General features: G+C 38.6%; 1 protein-coding gene and 1 pseudogene across 1 annotated transcript; both read right to left on the bottom strand.

Annotated features, from left to right (window-relative positions):
* Positions 1–3,004: 3,004 nt before the first annotated feature.
* LOC107539137 (acidic leucine-rich nuclear phosphoprotein 32 family member E) lies at positions 3,005–17,967 on the bottom strand. The gene is made up of 7 exons (XM_016215556.2): positions 17,642–17,967; positions 14,692–14,841; positions 13,545–13,667; positions 11,717–11,882; positions 10,468–10,637; positions 5,995–6,058; positions 3,005–5,320 (listed from the first exon to the last, which is right to left on the bottom strand). Exons 1-7 carry the CDS (start codon positions 17,693–17,695, stop codon positions 5,250–5,252), a joined length of 798 nt encoding a protein of 265 aa, XP_016071042.1. The 5' UTR covers positions 17,696–17,967; the 3' UTR covers positions 3,005–5,249.
* On the bottom strand, positions 13,736–13,878 carry LOC148090349 (small nucleolar RNA SNORA66; annotated as a pseudogene).
* Positions 17,968–26,389: the final 8,422 nt, after the last annotated feature.

The raw sequence follows: 26,389 nt of genomic DNA, 5'->3' as shown, positions 1-26,389 counted from the left end.
AGCGGGGCGCGTCGGAAAGCGCCCGTGGGGAGCGGTTCCATTAGCGCGGGTTAGGCCGCAGGCCTGACCTCTTTTTAATCTCGCTGCTTCTCGTCTCCGCTCTTCAGTCGAAGACTCCGGTTTGACAGGCCTTTTTTGCCTTATGTCCACCGAATCAAATTAGGGGCGCGCGAGGGGACTTCCAGTCAAGATGGCGGAGTAGGCAAACAGTCTCTGAGAAGCTGAAAATTTGGCTAAGGTCACAGATAATTTTGTTAAGTAGGGACACGCGCTAAAGTGGTGCTTTTTCTGTCTTTTCCTCCAGAGCTAGAGTGTCATTTCTCCAATTTGAGGTTCTGTTGCTCTCCCTTGAAGGCGCTGAAATCCTGCTCTTACTGCTTGAGACTCCAGAACCTGGAGTCCAGCTGTTGTAAAAATAGTATCCTAAAAAGGGGAAAACTCTCAGGAGTTGAGGATTTGGGGACATTAAGGTAAACGCATAGAAAGGCCAGTGACCCATAGCACTAGGATACATAATTTACCTCAAAACGCGTGTCCCAGAAGAGCACTTTATTCCAATTTAAGCATTTGAGGCATTTGAGCATTTAAATAAAATCTCCCGATCTCTTTATTCAAGCCTTCTATCAGGAATCTGAAGTAGTGATGCCAGGATACGATTACCTGGGGGTTGAAGGGGGAAGGAGGGGACACCTGTAATACTTTCAACAATAAAGATACATTTAAATTTTTTTTAAATGCCTGGAAGATGTGGTTGGTTCGCCCCCAGAGAAGTATGACAGAAAAAAGGACTTAGAGACTCAGTCTTAAGGCCGGAGTCCTTGAAGTGAGAAGGGAGTGGGGTAAAAGCAAAACAGATGAGGCTCAATTACAGCCTACGACCCTTGGCAGTGGGGAAGCGAACAATAGTGCAAAAGGATAAAATGTCAAAACAATAAAAAAGAAAATTTCCCTCCACATATCCCAGTATAGATTGCTTGGTAAAAAAATAATAAGCCCCCTCACCTGGAATCCTATTCTGAAAGGTTTCACTCATTTCCTACAAATATAAATCCTCAGCACTGCAGAAATGAGTTCGTTTTTAACTCAAAATGTTCTCAGAAAACCAGAGAGGGGAGTGTGTGCACAGCTCAAAGGGCCCGACTTGCACTGGCTTCTCTGCCATAGTTGCACTGTGATGGTAATCGCTGCTTCCCTTGCAGACGCTGGTTTCCTCTGGTGCAGCTGTGTTGGTTAAATTTAGTTGCCTCAACTGCAGTTCCTTCCATTACACTTATAGATTCTTCTACCAGTCGCAGTATTCCTCAGTCACAGCTATGTAAATGACACAGGGTTCCACTGAGCGCGGTGCTGGCGTCTCCCTGCCAAAAGGCGAGGACCCTCGGAGAAAATGCCTCCAAGTGGAGGAACCTGGTATGGCCTCTGTGAGTTAATTCTGGGGCTGTGGACTGTCTACTCAGGAAAAGTGACAGCTAAAGTGGAGGGCACAGATCATGGCCTTCATCTACAAGATAAAGTCTGAGTATTTAATAGGAGAATCAGAGAAATAGGGAAGTATTTTAAGTATCAAAGTAACTTCTTGAACGGCTAAAATAGGTTGTTTTCACCAGCATTGTGTGCGTATTTAGTGGCCTATGTCCAGTATTGACCAGTAAATGTGGGTGTGTCCATTGCATAAGTGACCAGGTCCAAATGATGCCTTAACAAAAATTTAAATTAGTAAACATTCATAAAATTTAAAAAGTCATGCTGCTTCTTTCTTAATCAGAATTGATATTACAGGGTAAACCCCACTTCAAGGTCTTCCCACCCAAAAAAGTGGTTAGATTTGCATGGAATAAAAGTATTTTACCTGTTTGTAGTCTTTTTAGATTCTCCTGGAGATCAACTCATTTTGTAATTTCCATTTTGTGGTATAACCTATTGTCCTTCAGGTTAGGGCTGTCCAATAGACTAGTAACACAAGTAGCTGCCTGGGGACAAATTGCCCAAGCCAGGCTCTGGAATCTTAGGCTGATTAATATATGTATAAGGAACACAGCAGAATGCTGTAATTAAGCAACAGCTGCAGAATAACAGAAGGGAAATTTTCAGCAATTGGGAGAATAAATGTCCTATGTTCAAAAGCCTCTCTTTATAATGTAGAACAAGGAATAAACAATACCTACTTAGAAGTGTTTTGAATTGCAGTCTCTTTCAGAATTGCTTTATTATCTAACACCTCCAGCAAAAACTTTTAGTAGTTCTACCATTTCCTTTAACCAAGAGGGAAAAGGCTTTGAATTTTTTAAAGATGTAAAATGACAAATATACCCTACTAACTTTAATGAACAATTCCTGTAGTTGAAATATACTTCAATATTTTCCATCTCTTCATGAAGCAGAGTTGCATAATTAAAATACCTTCTCAATATTAAACTGTAATGCAATCACTAAAACATTACTTAACATTATACTTGTGCCTTGATTTGCTAAAATACATTCCAGAGTTGTCTACAAATGAAACATTTTAAAAACCACAAGAAAACCAAGAGAGCAGAAAAAAAATTATTTGGTTCAGGTTTGATTTACTAAAGGTAAACATGCAAGAATTATATATGTCTGTATTGAGATTATCTAAGGGTTCTGAAGATAAATATACAGTATAAATGGAGAATTTGGATGCATTTTAGAAAACTATTGATATACAATAGTTGTAACTTTAGTTAACTATAGATAATAGTTACTTCAACTGTAGGTAATAAAGTTATTACTTTAAATCAAAATATAAAAAGTACTGGCTCAATTTGCAACTCCAAAAGAAAAATTAAGAAAATCTAGAATTTTTTCTACTTCTTGGAAAAAAAGTTAAGGCAGATCATGAGTTAACTATTAAATTGTAATGCTTCATATTACATCCAAGTGTTTAAATGAGTTAACTTTCAAGCTGTTTCTCCATTTTTTAAAAAGATGTTCAACGCTCCCAAAGGTGTGTTCAAAAGTGAATATCATACACTGAAACTAATCATTAACAAATCTTCAATTTATTTGAAGCAATTCAGTTTCAAAAACTTTTAAGTTACAGCAGTCTCAGAAAAAACAAGGAACAGTCAGAAACAATAAAAGAATAATCAGGAGTACTGCATTTTTTGTTTGTTTTAACACTGTCATGGCTTTATTCAAAACACAGTTGCACAAAAGTATTAACTTCAAAGATTTTTAAGGAGAGTTTTGAGGAATTTAACACACTATATACATACTGCCATACAAAGCATTAAAATAGGACCCAAAACTTCTACAAAATATAAAACCCACCCTGACTTATTTGCATGAAAATATTACCCACAAAGCTAAATAAGTCTTAAAAAGTTATTTGGAGGCTCTTAAGTGTTCTTTTCCGACCAGAGAACTCTTAATTTTGATTGCACAATAAGATGATTGATAAGAAAGTCAATATATAGATTTAATTTTAAAAATAAGTATTTTATAATCTGGCAAACAATGTGATGAGAATTCTTATGGACTAAAACAGGGCATTTCAATTATTTAAAAGGACTAAAGTGTTAGCTATTTGGATATTCGAATCCCCTCACTAAACTTATCCCAAGAGTTTTATTTCAGTCAGTTGTGCAACTTTTTTAGTTTATCCACAAATAACTTTCTAATTTTTACTTTAAAACCCCAAGTTATACATTTTTAAACTAAAAAAGAAGCAGAACTATACTCAGTAATTTAAATGTATGGAAGTGTAACTTAATTTGCTGACACTAACTTATAAAAATTTACAAATATTCAAAACAAAGGGGGGAAAATTTAGAGAGTCAAGATTTAAAAAGCAATTGCCTTGAACATGGAGCCTCCACAACAAAAAGGGAGATGAACTTGTCTACTCATAATTAGTACTAATATAAGAAAACACACACTCACACTTTTCCCAAATATTTTTAATGGACATCTACTTGAAAACAAATCTTAATTTTAATACGGATTTAGTTTCAAATATTTTTCCCATTGCCTAATATATTCCAATCAAATGCTATATCTGGTAATGCTTTAAAACTAGAGAAAGAATAATTAAAGGTTCTATTCAGAAAAGTTAGAAATGCTTGCAGAGTGGTAGCTAAGTCATTCGGGAAGCTAACTTAAAATTTTGACTTGAATGTCTCATTAATTATCAACAGGCAATTATTCTGACTTTTGAGGAACACTGTTGCTGCTTCCAAAAGCTCATCTGCTTCTTTTCTTTCTTCATCCTTCTACAGTCTGTATATCTTGTCAACCAAGAAAGATTCCAGTAAGCAGTCTGTTGCATAAAACTGCATTGATGATATTCGTATCTCAGAAAATACTCAGTTTGTTTCACTTAGCTTTTTTTAAAACTGAGACAGGTCTGAAAAGGTATTTGAGGTATAAGAATAAAGGTTTTCCTGGGTATTCATAAATTTCCCAACTTTTTTTTTGAGAAGAGGAAGAAGAGTGAAACAAGAAAGATGATCATAAAGGAACTGAAAATGAAAACTGCACAGTTAAAAACAACAAAATAAACAACCGTTAGCATGTCATGATCTTCATTCAGCTTGAGAACAAAGGGCTTCCCTGCATGTCTCTGAACCTACTATAAGCATTTTTCCTTCAAAAATAAAATCTTATTAGTCACCTGGCTTAAAATGTTTCAGAAACCTCCCCAAAAGCCATGAACTATATTGTTGAATAGAACCTTTACTATTCAGCTTCTACTTTCCAAGTAACTCATGTGACAAATAAGTACCCAAAAACCCTTAGCCAAAAAAAAGTCATTGCCTTCAAACTAAAGATCTCTGGGTCACCTCTAAAAAAAAATAACCAACTTATCATTCAAGAGACTATTTTTATTCCATATTCCAGCTGACTGTGATTTCAGTTAATTATAAATAACTTTAAAACCTTATGAATGAAGTGCACCATACTATGCCTGTGCAAAAGCCATCATGTTTTAATTATGGACTAAAAATGACTAATACAGTAAACTTGTGTTAGAAAAAGTAAGATTCTAAACAAACCACTAGAGAATTTCACAATGGAGGTCAATGAAAACTTTTCTCTACATACAACATGATCATTAACAGACTAGTCAATCTTATTTGGAATGATAAGGCAAAAATAGTAAAACCACACTTTTCCTACAAAAAGTTACATGTTATCTTCTGCAGGGATAGCTATTATACATGAAGAAGCAAGATGTGACCACTCTATTGCACACCCAGGAGTTTAGGGGATCTGGTTCTTAGAATGATCTAGTCATCTTCTTCCTCTCCATCATCTTCAGCATCTCGTTTCCGCTTTTCCCCTCGAAGACCTTCTTCTTCTGAAAGAAGAATGAAAGGAAAAGTATGAAATACTTAACTTTAACAAATAAATATTTGTTAAGTTACAAAATTTTGAATCTATCTTAGTAAAAACTTAATGGCATAAGAAAATTATAGGTTAAGTTTCCTCTGTGAATTTCTTTTCAACTTCAGTGTACTGAACGGATGTAATAGACTTAGAAATCCATAAATAATGGCAACTTGCTATGCACCCTTGTGGCCAACTCATGAAGTACAGATCAAGAAACTAAGGGCTTGATATTAATGGAATTATTAGTGACTTTTTAAATTTCTTTTGGAAGGCCTAGGTAAAGAGTACCAGAGAGAAAATCTAAAAAGAGCATTATCGAGTTCAACTGTTCTTCCTTTCCCAGAGAAGGCTTCACCCTCTCCAAAATGTAAGACCCTGAAAAAATAATAAGCTGAGCTTAAAGATCTATTATCTCTTCATTTCTACTTTGAAAGTAAATGTCATAAGCTGTTTTTCTATTGGAATTAATGAATACCATGAGAAAATTCCTTTAAAAAGGTTTTATACCTTTCAAGGCAATTCTATGATATATTGCCAAAATCAAGGAGATCAGTAATAATTTTGAATTATAGACTCATTCTTAAAAGTCCATGACTAGCTGTAACATTAACTTTAGATATTTTTGTGGCTCATATAACTCACCCTCTTCTTCTTCTTCCTCTTCTTCTTCCCCTTCTTCAACATAGTCATCATCATCTTCCTCATCCTTGAAATCCAAATATTCAGTGTGAGAATAAATGAGCCATGATGCAGATTTTCAAGTTTGATGATAATACATGCCAACAACAGCAGAAAAACTGGTTATTCCATGTTCTTGTAACCTCTGTATAACTTATGTATGATCTTTTTAAAAACCCATCTAAATCTAGTTTTTTTATGAAAATAAGTTGTTTTTAGACCAGTGACATTCAAAACACTGCAACAATGGAAATGTCAATATCTGTGATGTCCAATCCAGTAACTAACCACTAGCCACACATGGCTACTGAGCATTTGAAATATGACCAATGCAAATGAGATGAATTTATAATTTTATTGAAATATAATTAAGTGGCCATATGGCTACTATAATAGAGAGAGTCTTCTGTCTTTTAAGAGTGTCTTCGATTTTATACACTATGGTAGGAATTACCTGAATCCTGGCCCCAACACAATTGTTAAACAAGTCACTTAATCTCTGGATCTCATAAAAGAAAGTATTTGTCTATAATGATCTGTAAGTTCCTTCTACATCTAAAAATCTAAGTATCAAAATAGCAAATGTCAATTAAAATCACAATAAACTTGATCTACAATTCTTGTAGAATGAGTTGTTCTGGAGAGCTAAGATTTAAACATAGCCTTGAAACATCAACACCAGCTTTTTTACTTTAGCCAGTTGGGATACAAATCTCTAAAGTACCCTGTACACTCTTCTACCATTTTCTGCTAAACCTAGCAAACCTTTATACTAATCAGTATATGCCGATTCCCTCAGAGCCTATTAATATATGTAGGATGGTTTTCCCATTTTTAAAATGACCCTGGCTTCTACTTTGAGTTGTATCTTTTCCTAGTTTTTATGCCTTGTCTTTTGCAGTCAGTTACAATTTCAATTTTAATCTGCTATGGGTTCAGAAAATAGATGAACAAGTTTATCAGAGGATTTAATATAAAAGAGAAAACCGGTTTAGAATAACAGCTTGAATACCGTCCTACAAAGAAAATGTCTTTTATTTTGATTACTCAGAGGCCTTTTATACTTACTGCCTTGTTTTTGGCTATGTTCTAAATGGCTGAGTTCTACAATATGTCTAAAAAAATGGAACCAATCTAGGGTCTCCCCTCCAACTCCACAAAAGTTTATTGCTCCTTAAAAATACTTTAATTAGAAAATGTCAAGAACTGCTTGGTAGTTAGGGAAAATTTGGATAACCCACACTTTTCACAGTATCCATGGCCCCATTCGTGTCTAGAAATACTAAACAGAACCTAATTCTCCAGCATTTAGCTAATAGAAACATTGTAAAGCATTCCATACCAAAATACCACCAAGCTACAGAAGGAACAGAAGGAATATGGGGTAGAAAATAGTACAAAAAGGAACCACAGTAAAAATCAGGAAACCCAAAAGCCTTGAGCTAAAGGCAAAAATAAAAGAAAGGAAGAGAAAGGGGGTATAGAAAAGAGGGGAAAGATGAAGAGAGACGAGGGAAGGAGAAAGTAAAGGAGGGAAGGAGAAAGAGAGAAACATTTTAAACATCTTAAATCTGCAAGAAATGATAAATGAAGATACTTAAGTATTTATAATTTTTTTAAAACATTTGAGATACTAATCACATTTATTCCTTGATAATTTAGAAAAGCCCAAGTTTCTAAAAAGCTAATTACTTCTCTGGAATTTGTTTTAAAGAAAATATGATCAGATTGGTTTATTCATGTTTTTAATCCTTTTTTAAAAAATGTTTTATAAACTTTTTTTTAAATGTTTTTATTGACTTTTAGAGAGAGAGGAAGGGAAAGGGAGAGAGAGATACATGGATGTGAGAGAGAAATATAGATCGGTTGCCGCTCATAGGCACCCCAACCTGGGCATATGTCCTGACCAGGAATTGAATTGGTGACCTTTCGGTACATGGGACAATTGGGCCTTTATTTTTTTAAAATCATCTATTAGACCACCAGACACTTGCTCTGTCAAGACTCTGGTCACTTCCTAATTAGTGGGAAATAAAATGTTTCCTCACTTGTACTATGGGGCCCGTGCGGGAGGCAGCCAATGGATGTCTCTCACACGGATGCTTCTCTCTCTCCTCTCTCCCTCTCTCCCCCTCCCCACTCCCTTCCAGTCTCTCTGAAAATCAACGGAAAAATATCCTTAGGTGAAGATTAACAAAAACGAACAAACAAAAAAGCCAAAGACAAAATAACATGACTTATTATTTTACTAAATAAATTAAAACTTAGGTAAAAAATATTCAAGTTGTATGCTGATGTAAATCAAACAGGTTGCCCTTCTCTATGAATACTTAAAATACTTAAATGTTTCTATTCTTCACGATTGTATAGCTCCTAATTCACTAAGGGCCCAAACAAGTTTGAGTCCTATTTTTCCCCACACTAGTTTTATATTTAAAATGGTATCAGAAAAAAATTATCATTAATCAGTGATATCATCTATCTAACCAATGTAAGTCATGAGGAAAACAAATGAGAATACTAACAATTTCTAGTCTAAATAAGATATTATTTTTAATAATAAAAACTTGTTTTAAATTATAAATTATGAAAATGAAACTCAATTAATTAACATTAGGAGAAAATAGCTTATGTAAGCTCCCAGGAGTTAAAAGATCATTTGTTCAAGTCAACTGACATTTCCTGTGAGCCTACTATGTCCCAGTAAATACAGGAGACGCTGAGATACAAAGATGAATGGCCCTACTTCCCCTTAAAGATCTCACCATCTAGCAGAAAGTAGCCAAATAAGTTTTTACAAAAGTGTCTACAGGTAATAATAGAAGCTTAATCAAGGTTCAAAGGTAAAAGAGAAAGGAGTGATTGTCTATAAAAAATTATTAAAAAATTCAATAATGAGGCAGCTCCAGAGTTGAGTTTTTAAAGATAATTCACAAGGCATGATTTGTGTGGTGGTTGCACAAATATAAATACACGTAAAATTCCAGGGACTTGCCCTGGCCAGTGTGGCTCGGTTGGTTGGAGCATTATCCCATATAGCAAAAGGTCTCGGGTTCCACTCCCAGTCAGGGCACATACCTAGGTTGCTGGTTTGATCCCTAGTGGGGTCATACGAGAGGGAAAACAATCGATGTTTCTCTCTCACATCCATGTCTCTCTCGCTCAAAATCAGTTTTAAGAAAGCATGGCTCAGCGGGTGAGCATCGATGTACAGGAGATCACAGTTTGATTCCTAGTCAGGGCACATGCCAGGGCTATGGGCTCGATCCACAGTACCAGGAGGCAGCCAAATCAATGACTCTCATCACTGATGTTTCTCTCTCTCTCTCCCTCTCCCTTCCTCTCTCTAAAATCAATAAAGACTTTTTTTTTTTTAAAAAAAGTACTTAAATAAATAAAATAAATTAAAAACATATCCTCGGGTGAGGATTTTAAAAAATTGATGGACTTGTACATAAAATCAGGGACCTCTGCATGCTTTACTATATTTGTTTACCTCAGAAAAAAGAAATTTCATTAGAGGGCACGGGTACAAAGTCATTTCAGATAAACAATGAATTTTATGCATTGTTTATATTAATAGAATACTCACATTATATACAGACAGAAAGGCAAGAAATAGCTTTGTGTGACAATTTCATTTCATATTGAAGTGACATAAAGCCAGAGAAGGAAGCAGGGGCTAGATAATGAAGGGCCTTGTGTGTCTTGGTGGCAACAGGGAAACATTAAAGGGTTTCAAGCAGGTTAGTGATAGGATCACATTTGCATTCAAACTATGCAGGCAAGCACTTCGAAGGACACACCTTAGTGGTGATGCTGTATTCAGAGAAAGCTACAACAAAGCACAGCAAGAGCTGGTGCACCAAAGAGTTGCTGGTTTGATTCCCGGTGGGGGGGGTGCCTGGGTTTCAGTTTTGATCCCCGGTTAGGGAGGGTACGTAGGGTGGCGGATAAATGTTTCCTCTCTCTCCCTTCCTCTCCCTAAACATGTCCTTGGGTGAGGATTAAAAAAAAAAAAGCACAGGCAAGAAATAACTAGGGGAAAGAAAAGTTTTCTTGAGTGCATACAATGTGCCAGCAGCTAGATACTTTACATGCATTATTTCGTTAAATCCTTAAAACAATCCTAGGAAGTTGGTACAATCTAGGTTTTATAAATGCAGAAACTGAGGCTCAGAAACCGTTGTAAATGTTTCCACCATACCATGCGGCTGAGGGCAGAATGGTTTGGAAGCTATCTGGGAGGTAAAATCAACAGATGTTTATGATTATCTGAATATAGTATGACCCGGGACAGTGGGGGAAACATGACAGGCAGACAGACAACCCCCACAAGTTAAAAATAACTCAGATTTCCACGCACTTACTTTTCATAGTACTCAGCCCTACGCCTAAATAATTAATTTTCAGTGCAGGTAAGAAGGGTCTGTTCACCTGAATCTCCTCTCTCATTAGGTAGGAGAGGCCCACTTCCTCTTCTCCCTCTCCCAGCTCTGAGCCGGCTTCATCTTCATCCTCCTCCTCGTCCTCCTCGTCCTCCTCCTCATCCTCATACCCTTCAGGCGGACCGGCCTCATCTTCCTCTTCATCATCCTCATCTCCATCTTTAAAGATATTTTCAGACATGGGCAAACGGCTGGGCGAATGCTTCTTGATAATATGCTGATCCTTTTAACCCTTGCCCCAGTCACTTCAAACTCTTAAGCCAATGGGTGGGAAGTATCTCAGGGTGATTTTATTTTTTTAAATGTCCCCTTTATAACACCCAAATTTACTATGTATTTGAAAAATAGTTTCTAAATACTGAAAATTTTCCAACATATAGATTTTCATCAAAACATTATATGTGCTAAAGTTTGTTTTACTTTGTGGACACTTCAAAACCTGCTTGTTCATCATTACGTTTATCCACCAAATTCTTTTCCAGTAATAGTAACAAAGTGTCCCTTTACTAATAACAGCTATTTTGTCATCTTATCTGTTAGTCACCCATTTTGCCAAAAATATATATATTCACAATCCAATTCTAGAGCATTTCCATCATCCCCAAAGTAACCCCAAATCCATTAGCAGTCATTCACCATTCACCTCTCCCCCAGCCCTGTCAACCACTAATCTACCTTGTGTCTCTGTGAATTTGCCTACTCTGGACATTTCAACATAGAGTCATACAATATGTAGCCTTTTGTGTCTGACTTCTTTAACTTAGTAGAATGTTTTCAAGGTTCACTCAGGTATCAGTACTTCACTCATTTTTATGGCTGAATATTATTCCATTACATAGATATATCACATTTTGTTTTTCCATTTATCAACTGACGAACATGCGTTGTTTCTACTTTGTGGCCATTATAGAGAATACTGTGATGAAGGGTTGTTGTTTTTTAAGTACTATTTTAAAAGTTGCAAAAAACTGAACAATAAAATAAAAGTTGCCACTTTTACTGGGTAGTTTATACAGATATAAAATTTCATGAAGCCTGATATAATAATCATTAAAGTTCCCCAAAGCTATCAGAAATCTAAAAGAAGAAATACAGGCCTAGGGCTGTGGGTTTTTCAGTGTTCCGTGTCTTACTAACAACTTCTTTTTTTCTACATCTAACTCCATGCCCAATCTAATTTGCATGGCTAGAGTGGAGGCTATAAGTTTGGCACATTTATGAGCATTACGAATGATTACCCTCATCATCCTCCGCTCCCCAGTCTGGTGCTTCGTTATCCTCCTGATCAAATCCATCTAAGTAGGTGATTTGCTGCAGCAGTTCAAAAATACTCTCTCTATAATCTTCTAGGGTTGTGATTTCACAGTTAAACAAGTCAAGACTTTTCAAATTTTTAAGATTTTGCTGGAAAAGTAAAAAGTTAAAACTTACATTCAAGGTTTAAAATATCATGTTACTTCTTTTTAACTCATGAACTAGAAAATATATACTTGAAATCAAGAGAATGATTTTTGGATCTTTAGAATTTTATAATAAAGGGTTATTATATCAAGCACAGCCAATTCTCTTAATGAGGTGCTGGCATGCTAACTCCACAGGAGTAGGAACTTTGTTGTGTTCAACTGCTGTGTCTCCAGCACCTGGCTTAGTGCCTTACTTATAGTAGACACTGTGTACTTGTTGCCTGAACCTATGCATAAATAGGCAACGACAATAACATGTTTAGTTTAAATCCACAGTCAAACTTACTTTCAACAATTTCAACCTCTTCACAAACTTTTTAAAAATAAGAGCAAAAGTGAGTTTCACTTTATCTTCTTTTCCTTTCCTTGTACTAGGAAGCAAATGAGCAAGTAATGAAATAACTCAAAAAATAATCAAGAAGAAAGGAAAAGGAATAGAATTTAAGAAAATAATAGAAATTTTCAGACCAGATATTCAACTCCTGAAGTTGATTATAAATTTCTCACCGATTTAAAAAATTATCTGAGTGTTTTACTCAAAAGGAAAAGAAAGCCTTAACCATCTACATCAGTGATATTCAACAGTGTGCCACAAGAATTTTGAAAACATGCAATACCTGATTATTTAGTCAGGGGCACTGACCTCTTTTCCCTTAGATTGTCAAATAAAAAAATGACAACAGCCAACACAACAATAGCCATCTGGTGTGAATGCCCAGTCTTGAACCATAAATATGTAAGTCATATAACAAACTTGCATCTTATTGGTCGCATCGAATAATAAGGTTGCATTTGATTGGTTAATTCTTGGTACCAGAAATTCTTACATACAAGTATATGCACCTGATTTTTTTAAAAGTCACTTTGGACCAAAAAGGGTAGGTAATTACTATTACTTTTCTTTTGTAAATCAATCAAAATTATACCTTTTTTTGGTTACATCGGCAAAAAAAAATGTTCTTTGGTGTGTGTGACAGAATTTTAGTAATTAGTTTATGTGCCATGAAATGAAAAAGGTTGAAAATCACTGATCTAGATCACGACACATAAGAAATTCAAAAGTTTCCAAAGAGTAAAATAAAAATCAATACGATAACCTCACCTCTGATATTAACTATAGACAAATATTTAGACAAATATTTATCAATATTTTTCACAATAAGCAGAGATAAAAATTTCCAGTATATATGAATTTCCATTTTTATTCTGACAGATACTATCAATGAAAATTGTATTCAAAGTACTATGAATATAAAATGTATTTTTTTTTTAGTCATTAGAAACCATCTAAAATGTTTGTGTTTCCAATAGTCTTCTAATATTGGTGTTTCATTTGAGAGTGACTGATTAAATTAAAACTTTATTGTACCTTCCTATCTCCTTTTACTTTTTTCCTTCCAGCATGGCAACCATTGTATGCCTCCTAAGCTTCTTATTTATATCCTTGTATTTCACTGATGAATAAAAACAAAAATATTTGTCTAAATAAATGAGCATTTTTTTTCTGTTTCTGCTAAAATATGTGTGTGTGTATATATATATATGTAAATCTCAACAAATTCAACCAAAAAAAGCAAGCCCACAGACAAACCTTTCCACTTACCAGAGCTTCTAGTGCACTGAGATCTTTGATTTTGTTTCCACTCAGATTGAGATGGGTAAGATTAGGACATTTCTCTGCCAGGACTTCCAACCCTCCAGAAATTCTATTGTTACTAAGTTCCAACTATATATTCAACATGGGGAGAAAACAAAGAATGGTGAAGACTTAGGACAAATCAAAGATGTTTTTTACACTGTACTAGGATAGATTGCACCACCTCAGTAACTTCTGAGGCTAATACATTTCTATCACCACAATTACTTTAGCAACAGATCAAAGATTTTTAAAATATATCAATTTGAAGAAGAAAAACATTTATCATTCTCTCTTGCTTCAAGACTGTCAAAAGTAATTAATTTCCAAATTCCACCTACAACCACCAAATAGTATATTAAAACCCCTGTATGGATGGATGCTTGACTTATGATGGGGTTACATCCAGATAAACCCACCACCATTAAACCCACGACCATAAGTTGAAAATATTTCATGTAAAAAACGCATTTAGTATGCCTAACCTATCAAACATCATAGCTTAGCCTAGCCTATCACATGCTCAGAATACTTACATTAGTTTACAGTTAGGCAAAATCACCTAACATAATTAATAAATACACTGTAGAATATCAGTTGTTTACCCTCATGATCTCGTGTCTGACTGGGAGCTGTGGCTCATTGCCACAGCCCAGTATCACAAGAGAGTATTGTACCATATATTGCTAGCCCAGCAACAGATCAAAATTCAAAATTTGTAGTAAAGTTTCTACTGAATGCATACTGCTTTCACACCAGCATAAAGTCAAAAAGCTGTAAGTCAAATCACTGTAAGCTGGGGACTGACTGTATAATAGCTCCTAACATAGGTTTGGTTCTAATTGTTTAACAGTTGGATTTTATGTTTCAGAGAAAAACATTTGATAGATGTTAAGTTGAAATGTATGCTATAAAGTGATTTCATTATTAAATTTAAACTTCTAAAAGCAATATTAGAGCTGATTCCAAAATCCTACATAGCCCTTTTGCTTACCTCTAGAAACTTAGAAGCTTCTAATTAAAAGGCAGAATGGTCACTCCATTTGGCCCAAAACCAGAAATAATAGCCCTTGGCATTCAAATCATGACGCTTTCACGCCTAATGCCAACTTACCTTTCGAAGTTTATTTAAGTTGGGAAGCCGGGCCAGTGAACTTAGTTCCACATTAATCATACTCAGAAACTCTAGTTTTTTAAAAGTATCATTCAGGCCCTCAATTTCCCCATTGACACAAGGACAATTATCAAGGATTAACTCTGTCACCTGTAAGAAAGAACAAAAATGATTCTTTAGTTTGTAGTATGTTTAGCAAAAGACCTGGGGTCCAGACAGTCTGGAAACGAGAATATTAAAACCACCAATCCCCTTACATGGATCCTTTCATTCTCAAAAAAACTGAAATATAGTCTGTCCACCAGTTGTCATTATAAGTTAAACTTTTAAATTTAAACTTGGACTAAGAAGTTTAATACCTGCTTCAAATCACTGATGCATTAAAAAAACAAACAACAAAAAAAACCAACTTTGAAAAAGGTCCCATGTGAAACTTGTTCCTGACTCTGATGAGAACTTTCAACATTAGGGAATATATTTATGCAGTGAGGGGATACCTAGGCTACTGGGAAGGGAGGCAAGTGAGCTGCCCTAAAAAGTAGAGAGAAGAAAAGAAATTATTTTATTCACTTTTTCAGTTTAAATCCCCTTATCTTTGGTTGATAAATGCCACCATAACTAAAAAAATACCTTGTTACCCTCCAGAAAGAAATGTTAGAAAGCTCCTTCTGAGACAATCCAGCTTTCGGATATTATTTGTTCTATTATCAAGGCCAAACAATATCACCCAGAATGATACATCCTTCACGAAATGTTTATTTTTTCCTGCCATTTTGGTAGCATTTTTGTGACCTTCTCCCCATTCTTGAGAGGGGGTGAGTGGTGGCTGGATCCTCTATTAGGTCAGAGTTGTAGAACAAAACTTTCTGATATGGGCCTAAGTGGACTTAACCTTAAGGGGGAGGCAGGAGACCCTGACTCTCCATTCCCAATATGTTTGAAATATTTTGAGGGGTAAATATTAGCAACAAGGAATGCCACCTTCTCTACTTGAAAATGACTTCACCATAATTACTTCAGTGAGCACAGAAGGTATCATGATCTGTTTAGAGATGAGGAAGCCAGAGCCCAGAGAGTGAGAAGGACTTGCCTGGTGTCAGACAGAATGGGGCAGAAAAGCTGTGCCTCCACTCTAAATCTTCTGTCTCCTAGTCTAGCTGCGCGGAGGAGAGGGGGCCACTAGATTTGGTGTCAGAAAGCCAGCTCTTCCACTTGAATCAATAACTGCATGGGCCTGAGACTCCACTAGTACAATCTACCTGACCAGTTTGTCTGAAGGAGTAAAGTGAATAGCAAAAAGGAAAAGTGCTTTGTAACCTATAAACAGCTATGCAAATACAAGACCGTTATTACACCATGGGAGGAAGGAGAGGCTTCATAAAAAGACAACATCCGGCACTCGCCAAAACTGGAAAGGAAATTACTTCGATAGGGTGGGTAAAAGAATGGGGGGGGGATCCACTTTTCCATCCCGAGACATAAAAAAGCATTCTAAATGTGTGCTTCTGAGAGACAGCTCCCCACGCCCCAGAGACAGCTTTTTAAGTTTGACTTTGTTTTTTCTGAAGCCCCCAAAGAGTAGGTTCTAGAAAACTTCCAGTTATCCCTGAGGTAATAGCAGCCACCTGCCTCCCTGCCACCTGCCAACTTCAGGGAAACAAACTTTTTTTTTTTTTAAGTACACGAAGATCTTCGGTTCCCACTCCGCACGCCGCCGCCAGACAGACCCTCTCCATCCTTTATGCTGGGTAAGCACAGGCACGGCCTCCACCCATGCTGAAAAAAATCATATCCCTTATATCCCAACTCCTGGATTTATCTCAGAGGTAACAAGACTCCTGACGCTTTCCTCTGCGATCAGAAGTGTGGTCACCGGCCCCGCTCTGGCGACCTGCCGCTCCGACCGACGGGAAACCCCACACGGGGCGGGGACTCTCCACGGAAAAATGGGGTCGCCTCCCAGCCCGCGCTCCCCCGGCGCCTCCGCCCCGGGCGGGAAGGGCTGGGTGAAGCCGAAGAGGCCCCCTCGGAAAGGAGGCGGAAACGCCTCCCGCCCGACCCCCCAAAAGTTGACCGCAACCCCGCCTCGCGTGGCCCCTCCCAACCCCGTCTCTTTAAGGCGACAGCAGCGAGCGCGCATCATTTAGTTTCGCCGAACCATCTTTAAAGCACAAAACCCCTACGACCCATTTGTTGAGTTTTGTGAAACCGCCTCCGTGGATCAAATTCGGAGTTGCGGCCACCACGACAAGACACGCCGAATGCCGCAGGGAGGGGGTGAGGGGGATCACTCCTCGAGTCCCCTCCCCACCACCGAGTACAGCGACGAGTGCCCAAAACTCACCGGCGGCCGGGGAGCCGCTGACCCAGATTCCGCCTGGCGCGACCGGCGCGCGCCGCTTCCCCGGGGGAGTGGGCGCCGCCGGCAGCTGGCGGTCGCCGACCGCGCGAGGGACCCCATCCAGTACCGGGAGCGACGTCCTCCGACGCCCAGAAGCCTCGAGGCCTGGGCCGCCCCTCCCCTCCTTCCCCCAAAAAGAGTTGGCAGCGCTGAAGAAAAGTTGGACCAACTTCTCGGGCGACGATGGCTGCGGCAGGGGCGAGTGGAGCCCGGGGGTCGCGCCCACGCTGCCTGCCCCCAGGAGGAGGAACTCGGGAAGTCCAGCTGCCCCAACACCCTGCTTCCCGCCCCGCCGAGGCCAGGACGCCTGAAAGGAAAAAGGGACCAAGCCCCCATACACACCACACAAAAACCCCTAGAAACTTAAACCCTTCGCCATTTTAAGCAAAAGATTTTAATGATTTAAAACTTCAAATTAAATTATTTCCCCCCAACCCCAGGAGGGGGTTAATTAATTACCCCTCACCACACACCCACCCAGGCCCCCCCGAAACCCGATCCTCCGAATACTGGGCTGATGGGGAAGGGGAGGGGGCTGAGTCATCTCACCTCCTCCGGGGCTCTGCTCCTTAACTCCAGGTTAATCCTCTTCTTCATCTCCATGTCCTCCTCCTGCTCTTCTGCTACTGCTCTCCTCCGCTACCCTCTCGTGCCTTTCCCACTACCCCCAACCCTCAAAATGTAAAAGATTTGGAAATGAATGAAAAGAAACGCAAATATAAACGCCCACCACCACCAGATAGGTGTGGGGGAGAAAGAAGAGAATAGCAAATGGAGTGCAAGGAGTTGGGATTCTAACTCGGCTGCCAACACCTCCTTGTCCACGCACTGGCGCGCGCACTCACATGCACACACACACATACACACACCCGCAGTTCCTTCCCCTTCAATGGCTGCTGAGAGACTGAGCCTCCATGACACGACACCGCCAACCCCCTGGCCTACACTCCACCCACCTCCCGAATGTATTGGTTACTTCTTCAACATCGCACTCTTCCATTGGATTACACAAATGTCTATCAGTCTTGAGGGTGGGCCTGAACCAGAAAAGCTGTGTCTATTAGCTACGACCAAGCGCGCAGTTAACTCGGATAGGTCCAGGAGGGTGTTCGTCCGGGGAAATTATTTTGAATCCCAGTAGCTCCCCTACTTTTCTTTGTGTGATTGGCGCGCTTTCCTTAGGCTCTCCGGTGGTTTTGATGCCTGTTGGGTTTGTTTGGTGTGGGGTTTTTTTCTTTATGTTTTTAGTGTTAAAGGGAGAAAGAAAGCATCTTCCTTACGTACCCAAGTTGCGAGACTGGCTATTCAACACGAGGCGCGCACTGGCTCTTGGCGGTCTTAAAGCACAGCTCCTGCTTTGTAGGCAAGGTGCACAGCAACATGCATGCACATCACATAAAAAGCGTGCCTTCGTGGCACTGCCCTGTCGGGATCAGGCTTCTAGTGCAGAACCAGAGGCAGGAAGAAAATGTAATTTTAACTTCCACCACTATTTTGAAAGCAGTTGAAGTATGTAAGTTAGGCACCGTTAAATAAAACTACCGTGGAGGAATTGTTACTAATTGTTGCTGTAATAAACACTAACATTTTTCAGGAAAGACATTGCTAGCCTAATGAAAATCAGAAATTCAATTCGCATAGAAATGGTACTGCCATCCCTCTCCATTATAATTTCCCTTTGATTGGTTTCCACAGAAAACGGCAGGTAAAAATGTGCTTTTTTTTTTTTTTTTTGTAATCCTCATCCGAGAACATGCTTGGAGAGAGGAAGGGGGAGGGGGGGAGAGAGAGAAAGAGAGAGAGAGAGAGAGAGAGAGAGAGAGAAAGCACATCGATCGCCTTCTGTACATGCCCCAACCAGAAATCGAACCCACAACCCAGGTATGGGCCCAGACCAGGAATCAAACCGGCAAGCTTTCAGCGCCAACTTTTCGGTGCACAGGACAATGCTCAAACAACTGAGCCGCTCCAGCCAGGCTTCACTGACTTTTAAAAGCACATTTTTGCCTGGCTGGAGCGGCTCAGTTGATAGCATGTGGTCCTGTGCCCTGAAAGGTTGTGGGTAGGATTCCATCAGAGCACATACCTGGGTTGGGAATTCCATCCCTGGAGGGCAGTGGATGGGTGGATGTTTCTCTCTCACCTGGGGGGTGTGTGTATGTGTCTCCCTTCTACTCTCTAAGCCTGTACTCAGATGAGGGTTAAAAAAAAATTTTATTAAGGATTTTGATAAAATAAAAATAAAGGTCGGTCAATGTGGGATAAAAAAGAGCAAGATAAGAATGATTTTGAAATTTTGTCTTGAAAGTCTAGTTTTTCTTAGTTCTTGATTGAATGCTGTCCTTTTCATTCCCTTACACCATTCTCAGGATAAATACCCAAGGAAATTGAGTATGATTTGGGGAAGAAAGGGGTGAATTAGTCCAGCTCCTCTCAGAGCTCAGTGTTTGCTCTTTTAAGGTCTCAGGTTGAAGACCTGAGGTTTCTCAACAGTCTCCTCATCACTCCACCACCACCACCCCACCACCTCCTGCCCCCATACAAAGACATACAGCTTTTCAAATTGGCTTACATTTAAAATGGAAATATTTGGTATTTGGCATGTTAACTACTTTAAAGAAAAATAAAATAATGATCTTCTTTTCCTTTCTAAGTGTTTCCTTTAAATTCTCTGAAAAGGAAATTTTGTGAAGAGGGACAGAGAGGGAGAGCTTTTCGTATAAAATGACATCTCTAGGGGGCAACTTGGAGTTAGTTAAGTTTGTTTGTTTGCTTATTTTAATCAGGCTGAAAGGAAGCTGGGGAGAGATGAAAACTGAACCAAAATGGACAGAGGAACAGTTCAAGGAAGACTTTAAAAAGACAAGGGAAGGAAAAAGGGCTAAAAAGAAACCTGAAAGCACATTTTAGTACCTGTGTTCTGACCCCACCAATCACTTCTGAGTCTGGAGCTCTGGATTGGAATCCCAAAGAGAGTTCAGATTTAGGAGTCATCCACATGAGTGATAGTTGAGGCCATAAGAAAAAAAACTTTCGCAGAAAAAATATAGAATAAGATGATCAGGCAAAGGAGAGCAACACATGATTGAGAGGAAAATGGGAAGCGAGGGATTGTCTACTAAAATAGTCAAAGAAACTGAGGAGCAGGGAGAAAAGGAGGTAAATTCAGAAAAAAGGAAAAAAAATGAATGGAAGACAAAGAGTTTCAAGGGAGAAATTATCATTGGGGTTAAATGCTAGGACTTTTGTGTTGAAACACATTAGACAGAATGGGAGGATATGCTAGAAACAATGACTATACGGAAAGGCCATGAGTTCATTTTACCACTGGGTGGTAGCTTCAAAAAGTACGCCATAGTAGAGAAAGACAAACAGTATATGATGTCACTTATATGTGGCATCTAAAGAACAAAATAAATGAGCAAACAAAAAAGAAATAGACTCATAGATAGAGAACAGAGTGATGGTTGACTGAAGGGAGGGGGTTTGGGAGAATAGGTAAAAAAAGTGAAGGGATTAAAAAGTACAAATTGATAATTACAAAATAGTCGCAGATGTCAAGTACAGCATGGGAAACATAGTCAGCAATATTGCAGTAACTACACATGGTGTCAGGTGGGTGCTGGAAACATCGGGGGGAACACTTTGTAAAGTATGACTGTCTAACCACTATGCTGTACACCTGAAACTAATACAAAATAATATTGAATGTAAACTGTAGTTGAAAAGTAAAATTTTAATTAAAAAAAGAAAGCACACCATAATAAGCATAGACAGGAATCCACCAAAGTGAGCCTTCCCCCATAGCCATTGCCCCCACCCTCATACCATCTTTTACCTGCATTACCTCAGTACCTTGAAACACCTCTTTCCAGTCTTCACCAAGAAGCCAGAATAGATAAGATGCTGGGGGAGGAAAGACTCCCCAGAAGGCCGATGCAACGAAAGAAAGGTGCCCGAGAGGAGGTCAGATGAAGAACATTACCATGCTAGTTAGTAGATGGGCGTACGGATGAAAGAATAAAATGAGATCAGGAAAAAAGCCAAACTTGTGAACTAGAAGGTGTTTAAAGCTGAAGTAATGCGGCAGGGTTTCAATGGTAGAATAAAGAGTAAGGTTAAGCAATCAGGCAGTGGATGAAAGCGAAGGAGAAAGGAGTGGAATGAATAAGAGAGTGATTCAGAACACGCCCTTTAACCCACCAATAAGATATTATTTAACTCATCATGTCTTTAATATTCAAAAACTAAACTCGTCTTCTGCTGCTGAATACATTCTGTTGCCCATCCAGATCCACTCTTCACCCTCCTCGCAATAAAAAGGTGTTTTTAAAGTATATACCCTTTTGCAATTCTACTTCTAAGAAACAATTGGAGCCCAACTATCGTGGCTCAGTGGTTGAGCACTGACTTATGATTCAGGAGATGGAGGTTCGATTCCCCGTCAGGGCACATGCCAGGGTTGCAGGCTCGATCCCCAGTAGGGGGCGTGCAGGAGGCAGCCGATCCATGACTCTCATCATTTATATTTCTCTCTCTCTCCCTCTCCCTTCCTTTCTCTGAAATCAATTAAAACTTATATATATATATATACATATATATATATATATATATATATATATATATATATATATATAAAAGAAACAATTGGACCAGTGTGTAAACATATATGAACAAGAATATTCTGATTGAAGTATTGTTTATCGTAGGTAAAAACTGGAGGGGGGAACCTCTAAGAGTCCAAAGGCAAAGGACTGGTTAAATATATCAGGTTACTACTATATAATACTACGCAGTTTAAATTGATGACAAGGATTTATATTTTTGACATAGAAGATTGTTCATAAAATAGTGTTAGAAAGAAGGTTATAGGCCAATTATGTATATAGTATGGCCCTATTTTTGTAAAAAATACAATGTTTATATCCACAAAATATATGCATTTAGATGTAGCTTCATAGAAAAAAAGTTTGTAAGATAGCAGAATGTTAACAGTGATTATCTCTGTGAGAAAGTTGAATGATGTTTTTTTTTTTTTAATCTTCTATTTCCCTAAACTAATCAGCTATTAGTTCTATAATTTTAAATAATAATTAAGAGGAAAAGTTACCTGGCCGGGCATTGCTCAGCGGTTGAACATCGACCTAGGATCCAGGAGATCTCGGTTCGATTCCTGGTCAGGGCACATACCCCAGTTGTGGGCTAAATTCCCAGTTGGGGACGTGCAGGAGGCAGCTGATCAGTGACGACTCTCTCATCATTGATGTTTCTATCTCTCTCTCCCTCTCCTTTCCTCTCTCTGAAATCAATAAAAATATATTTAAAAAAAAAAAAAAAGAGGAAAAGTTAAGCCATTGCCAATATCTGATGTCCTCTGCCATTCTGGAGCCAACTCCAAGTAAATGTTTCCTTTTTTATTGCTTTAAAGAAGGAGCAAAAGGGCCAGTTCTTCCCAAAATGCATGGATTTATAACCAACCTGTGATAGTGCTACTTAAATAGAATATATGTGATATGTAAAATAAAACACAAGTTGGATGGTAGAACAATGGGGAGAATACAGGGTCTACGAACTCAATAATTGCATTTCACTTTTGCAGCTGTTGCCTTAGAAATGACTTGAGGCTTTTTTTAAAAGTTTATTAGTTTTTGTATTTGGGTTTCCTCCTCAGACCGACCAATGCCTCATCAGCTACTGCAGGGAATTAACTGAGCCAGAATTGTCCTCTATTTTCTTTAAAGGTTTTTGTTTGTTTGTTTGTTTGTTTTTTAAGTATTTTAACACACGTTTTGAGTGAGGGGTCAGTCAGAGCCTGATTCTTCATCCTGTTAATATTTCTATGTGACCTCAGCCAAGTCACTTTACCCTTCAAGACTCATATCCTTTTGAAAAATGTATAGACATTTTAAGAGCAAAATGTCAATGAAAGCACAGCACGCTCTTTGGCTGTAAGATTTCCAAGAACTCCAAATCATTTGTCACATTCTGATCTGAGAACAGACTTCTTATTCGGGGGATGATTTACACCACTTATAAGCTACCCATCATCACAAGATTTTGGAGTAGTATCTTCTAATTTCTATTCCTATAGCAATTCAGACATAAAAATTTCTTCAAAGAAAAAATTCTCTTTAACTAGAATCTTCAAACCATCAAAGGGAAGTGGTAGGAGTATTAATGTGTTTTGCTTGGATTGGTACACAACCATCATCTGAGTTAGATGGATGGTAGAGAAGAAAACAAGGGAGAAGACAGGCAGGATGAGGTGGCCACCAGAGCAGATGGAACAAATAATTACCATTCTAGGGCGTCATGATATCCTGTGTCCTTCCTCCTTGCAAAGGAGCAGTTTATTAACTACATTAAGGAGAATCCTGCTTAATATAACCTATCATTTGGTGTCACCTTCAGAGACAGTGAAGCTTGAGTCTACCTTCCTTGAAGTGGCAACTTTTGTTCTTACATATAACTGTAGAACTTGGCTATGCTCCCATCTTGTGAAAAGACTGTTGACATTAGGTAAAGAAAATCTCACTGCTAATTGTCCACCCGCCTTGGTTCCCATAAACACTTTGCTCTATCGCTATTTAGATCTTCTCACAATTGTATTTCAGTAATTGGGTAAGGTTACCTGCATCCCCTAAGAGACTATGAAGTTCTTGATGGCAGGGATTATGTCTTATTAATTTTTTATTTCTAGGGTCTGTCATGGTGACTAGTACTCCATATATGTTTGTAACTAACGAAGGTGTTGTTGCTAACCCCTACAAAAGTGACTGCAAAGAACAATTCCAGATAGTTGGAACCCCTACAAAGAATGGCAGATCCCTTTCTACTTCTGCTTCTCCAGTTGGTGTAGGGCATTCATTCTTGTGTGGTCCCTCAGACCAGTAACTTCAGCGTCACCTTTTGACCTCTTAGAAATGCAAATCCATGGACATACCCCAGACTTATGGAATCAGAAACTGTGAAAGAGGGAGGCCCAGAAATCTGTATTTTAATAAGCTTTTCAGATGATTCTGATGCACACTGACGTTTGAGAAGCAGTGGTACAGAGAAAACTCATTGGTACCTGTGTCCTTGCTGTGGTTCAGCTTAGCAACTATATGACAAACCATGGGAAAATCCCTAAATCCCTCAAAACTCAGTCTTTACAAGGTAAATAAGGGAGTTGGAATGATGCCTGAGGACCCTTCTGGTTTAAAATTCTGTGAAATACCAAAGGTTAAAAAAAAAGTAAATAAATGTCCCAATGACTAGATTCATTCATTCAATCAGCAAATATTTATGTACCAGGCAGTGTTCTGGGCATGGAATCAATGCATGACACAAAATTACTCCTTTTTAATTAAAGTTGCAACATTTCATACCACAAATTCTTACCTGTCCTCTTTCTACAAGATTCTCATACTGCATCTGTCCTGCATGTGAACTGGAAAACTGAGAAAGTGATCCAAAGAGTCTGCCCGCCATCCCCTCCTCCAAATTACTTTGACTTTAATTCTTGGAAGCTTTTGTGTTCACCTACGGGGCTTCTAATGTGTTAGAAGACAAGAGTGTGATAATAAATGCTTTTATCTATCAAGTTAGACTATCTCTGGGTCTATATTACTTCATGGAACAAAGTTGCTTGCACTTTTAGGAAATCGAATTCTATCTAATTCTGTCTCCTCATTGATTCTCTGTTCTCAGCAATTAGTTACCACTTGTACTGTATTGACCATTTTTTCCTTTTGATCTGCCCCCCTTCCTCATTGAACTCTCATGTACACGCCCCCATACAAACCCAGAGAACTTAGTGGGTTCCTGTAAGGTGTTTTAGACTATTTGGGATATTTAGCAAGTTTAAATATCCTTTTTAAAAAGGGACTTTTAAGGAAAAAGAAACCAAAAAGCCACCATACTTGGACATTTAATTCTGACCAATTCACATTTCACTACCTTTGAAAGGACAGGAGATGGCGCCAGAAGGCAGCAGAGTACCTTAATTTTGTAGGGTTTTCGCCAAACCTCCAGTAAGGCATGGGCTGGAGAGGGAGATGTGGAATTAAAACAAAGGTGCCAGAGTTTGAGTAGCAACTAAGGGGGTGGGTTTTTTTTAAAAACAAACATATAAGGCTCCTCTTGACACCTACCCCAAATCATCAGATATATCTACAGCAGAGTCAATGATCAAAGGCAAGTCTCTGGAGGACGGTGCTTCTCTCCCTTCTCTCTCCTAGAAACCAGGGCCTTTGTCCTTTCCGGTAGCACAAGAGCCTGGAGGGGCTGCTCACTCGGAAGTGAGAAAGTGTGGCGTTGGGGCTAAGACATCTTTGTGAAACAATGTTCAATTGTGTAGACAAAAATCCCAAAGCCCGCCAGCAATGAAACACTTCCCAGAAGGAATCACACACAAAACATTTTATTTATTTTTTAAAATATATTGATTTCAGAGAGAGGAAGGGAGAGGGAGAGAGAAAGAGAGAGAGAAAATCAATGATGAGTTATTGCTTGGCTGCCTCCTGCACATCCCCTACTGGGCACAACCCAGGCATGTGCCCTGACAAAGAATCAAACTGGGATCTCCTGGATCATAGGTCGATGCTCAACCACTGAGCCATGAAGGCTGGGCAAAATATTTTATTTTATTTTTATTTTTTTCTTTTAGAGAGATTGGAAGGGAGAGAAAGAAACATCCACGTGAGAGAGACATATCAATTGGTTGCCTCCTGCTCTCCACTGGACTGAGGCAGAGCCTGCAACTGAGGTACATGCCCTTGGCCAAAATCGAACCCAGAACCCTTCAGTCCATGGGCTGACGCCCTAACCACTGAGCAAAAACAGCTAGGGCCAGGCAAAACATTTTAAATTAAAATTTTAAAAATTAAAAAGCTCATAGACAACCAGGAGGTGGTGCCTGGTAAGACACACTACCTGCCTTGGGAGGTTGAATCACAGAATCAGGGGCTCCCCGGGTACTCTGAGGTCATTCTGTTCAGGCCTCTTTAGTACCATGCATAAGATGTCTCTGCTTTCTCCCTTTTCTTTCTTTCTTTCCCTTTCTTTCTTTCTTTCTTTCTTTCTTTCTTTCTTTCTTTCTTTCTTTCTTTCTTTCTTTCTTTCTTTCTTCCTTTCTTCTTTTTCTTTTCTTTTTTCTTTTCTTTTTTCTTTTCTTTTCTTTTCTTTCTTTCTTCTTTCTTTCGTTCTTTCTTTCTCTTTCTTTCTTTTTTTTCTTCTTCTTGTTCCTCTGTGATAACTATCCCCATTCCCAGGAAGACTAACTTACACTTTGCCATTCATTCTTCTTAGATTAGA

This window comes from Miniopterus natalensis, unplaced genomic scaffold (assembly GCF_054644295.1).
Source record: "Miniopterus natalensis isolate mMinNat1 unplaced genomic scaffold, mMinNat1.hap1 Scaffold_138, whole genome shotgun sequence".
In the NCBI taxonomy this organism is placed as follows: Eukaryota; Metazoa; Chordata; class Mammalia; order Chiroptera; family Miniopteridae; genus Miniopterus; species Miniopterus natalensis.
The sequence above is the reverse complement of the archived record's forward strand: the minus strand, read 5'-3'. Positions and strand labels throughout refer to the sequence as shown.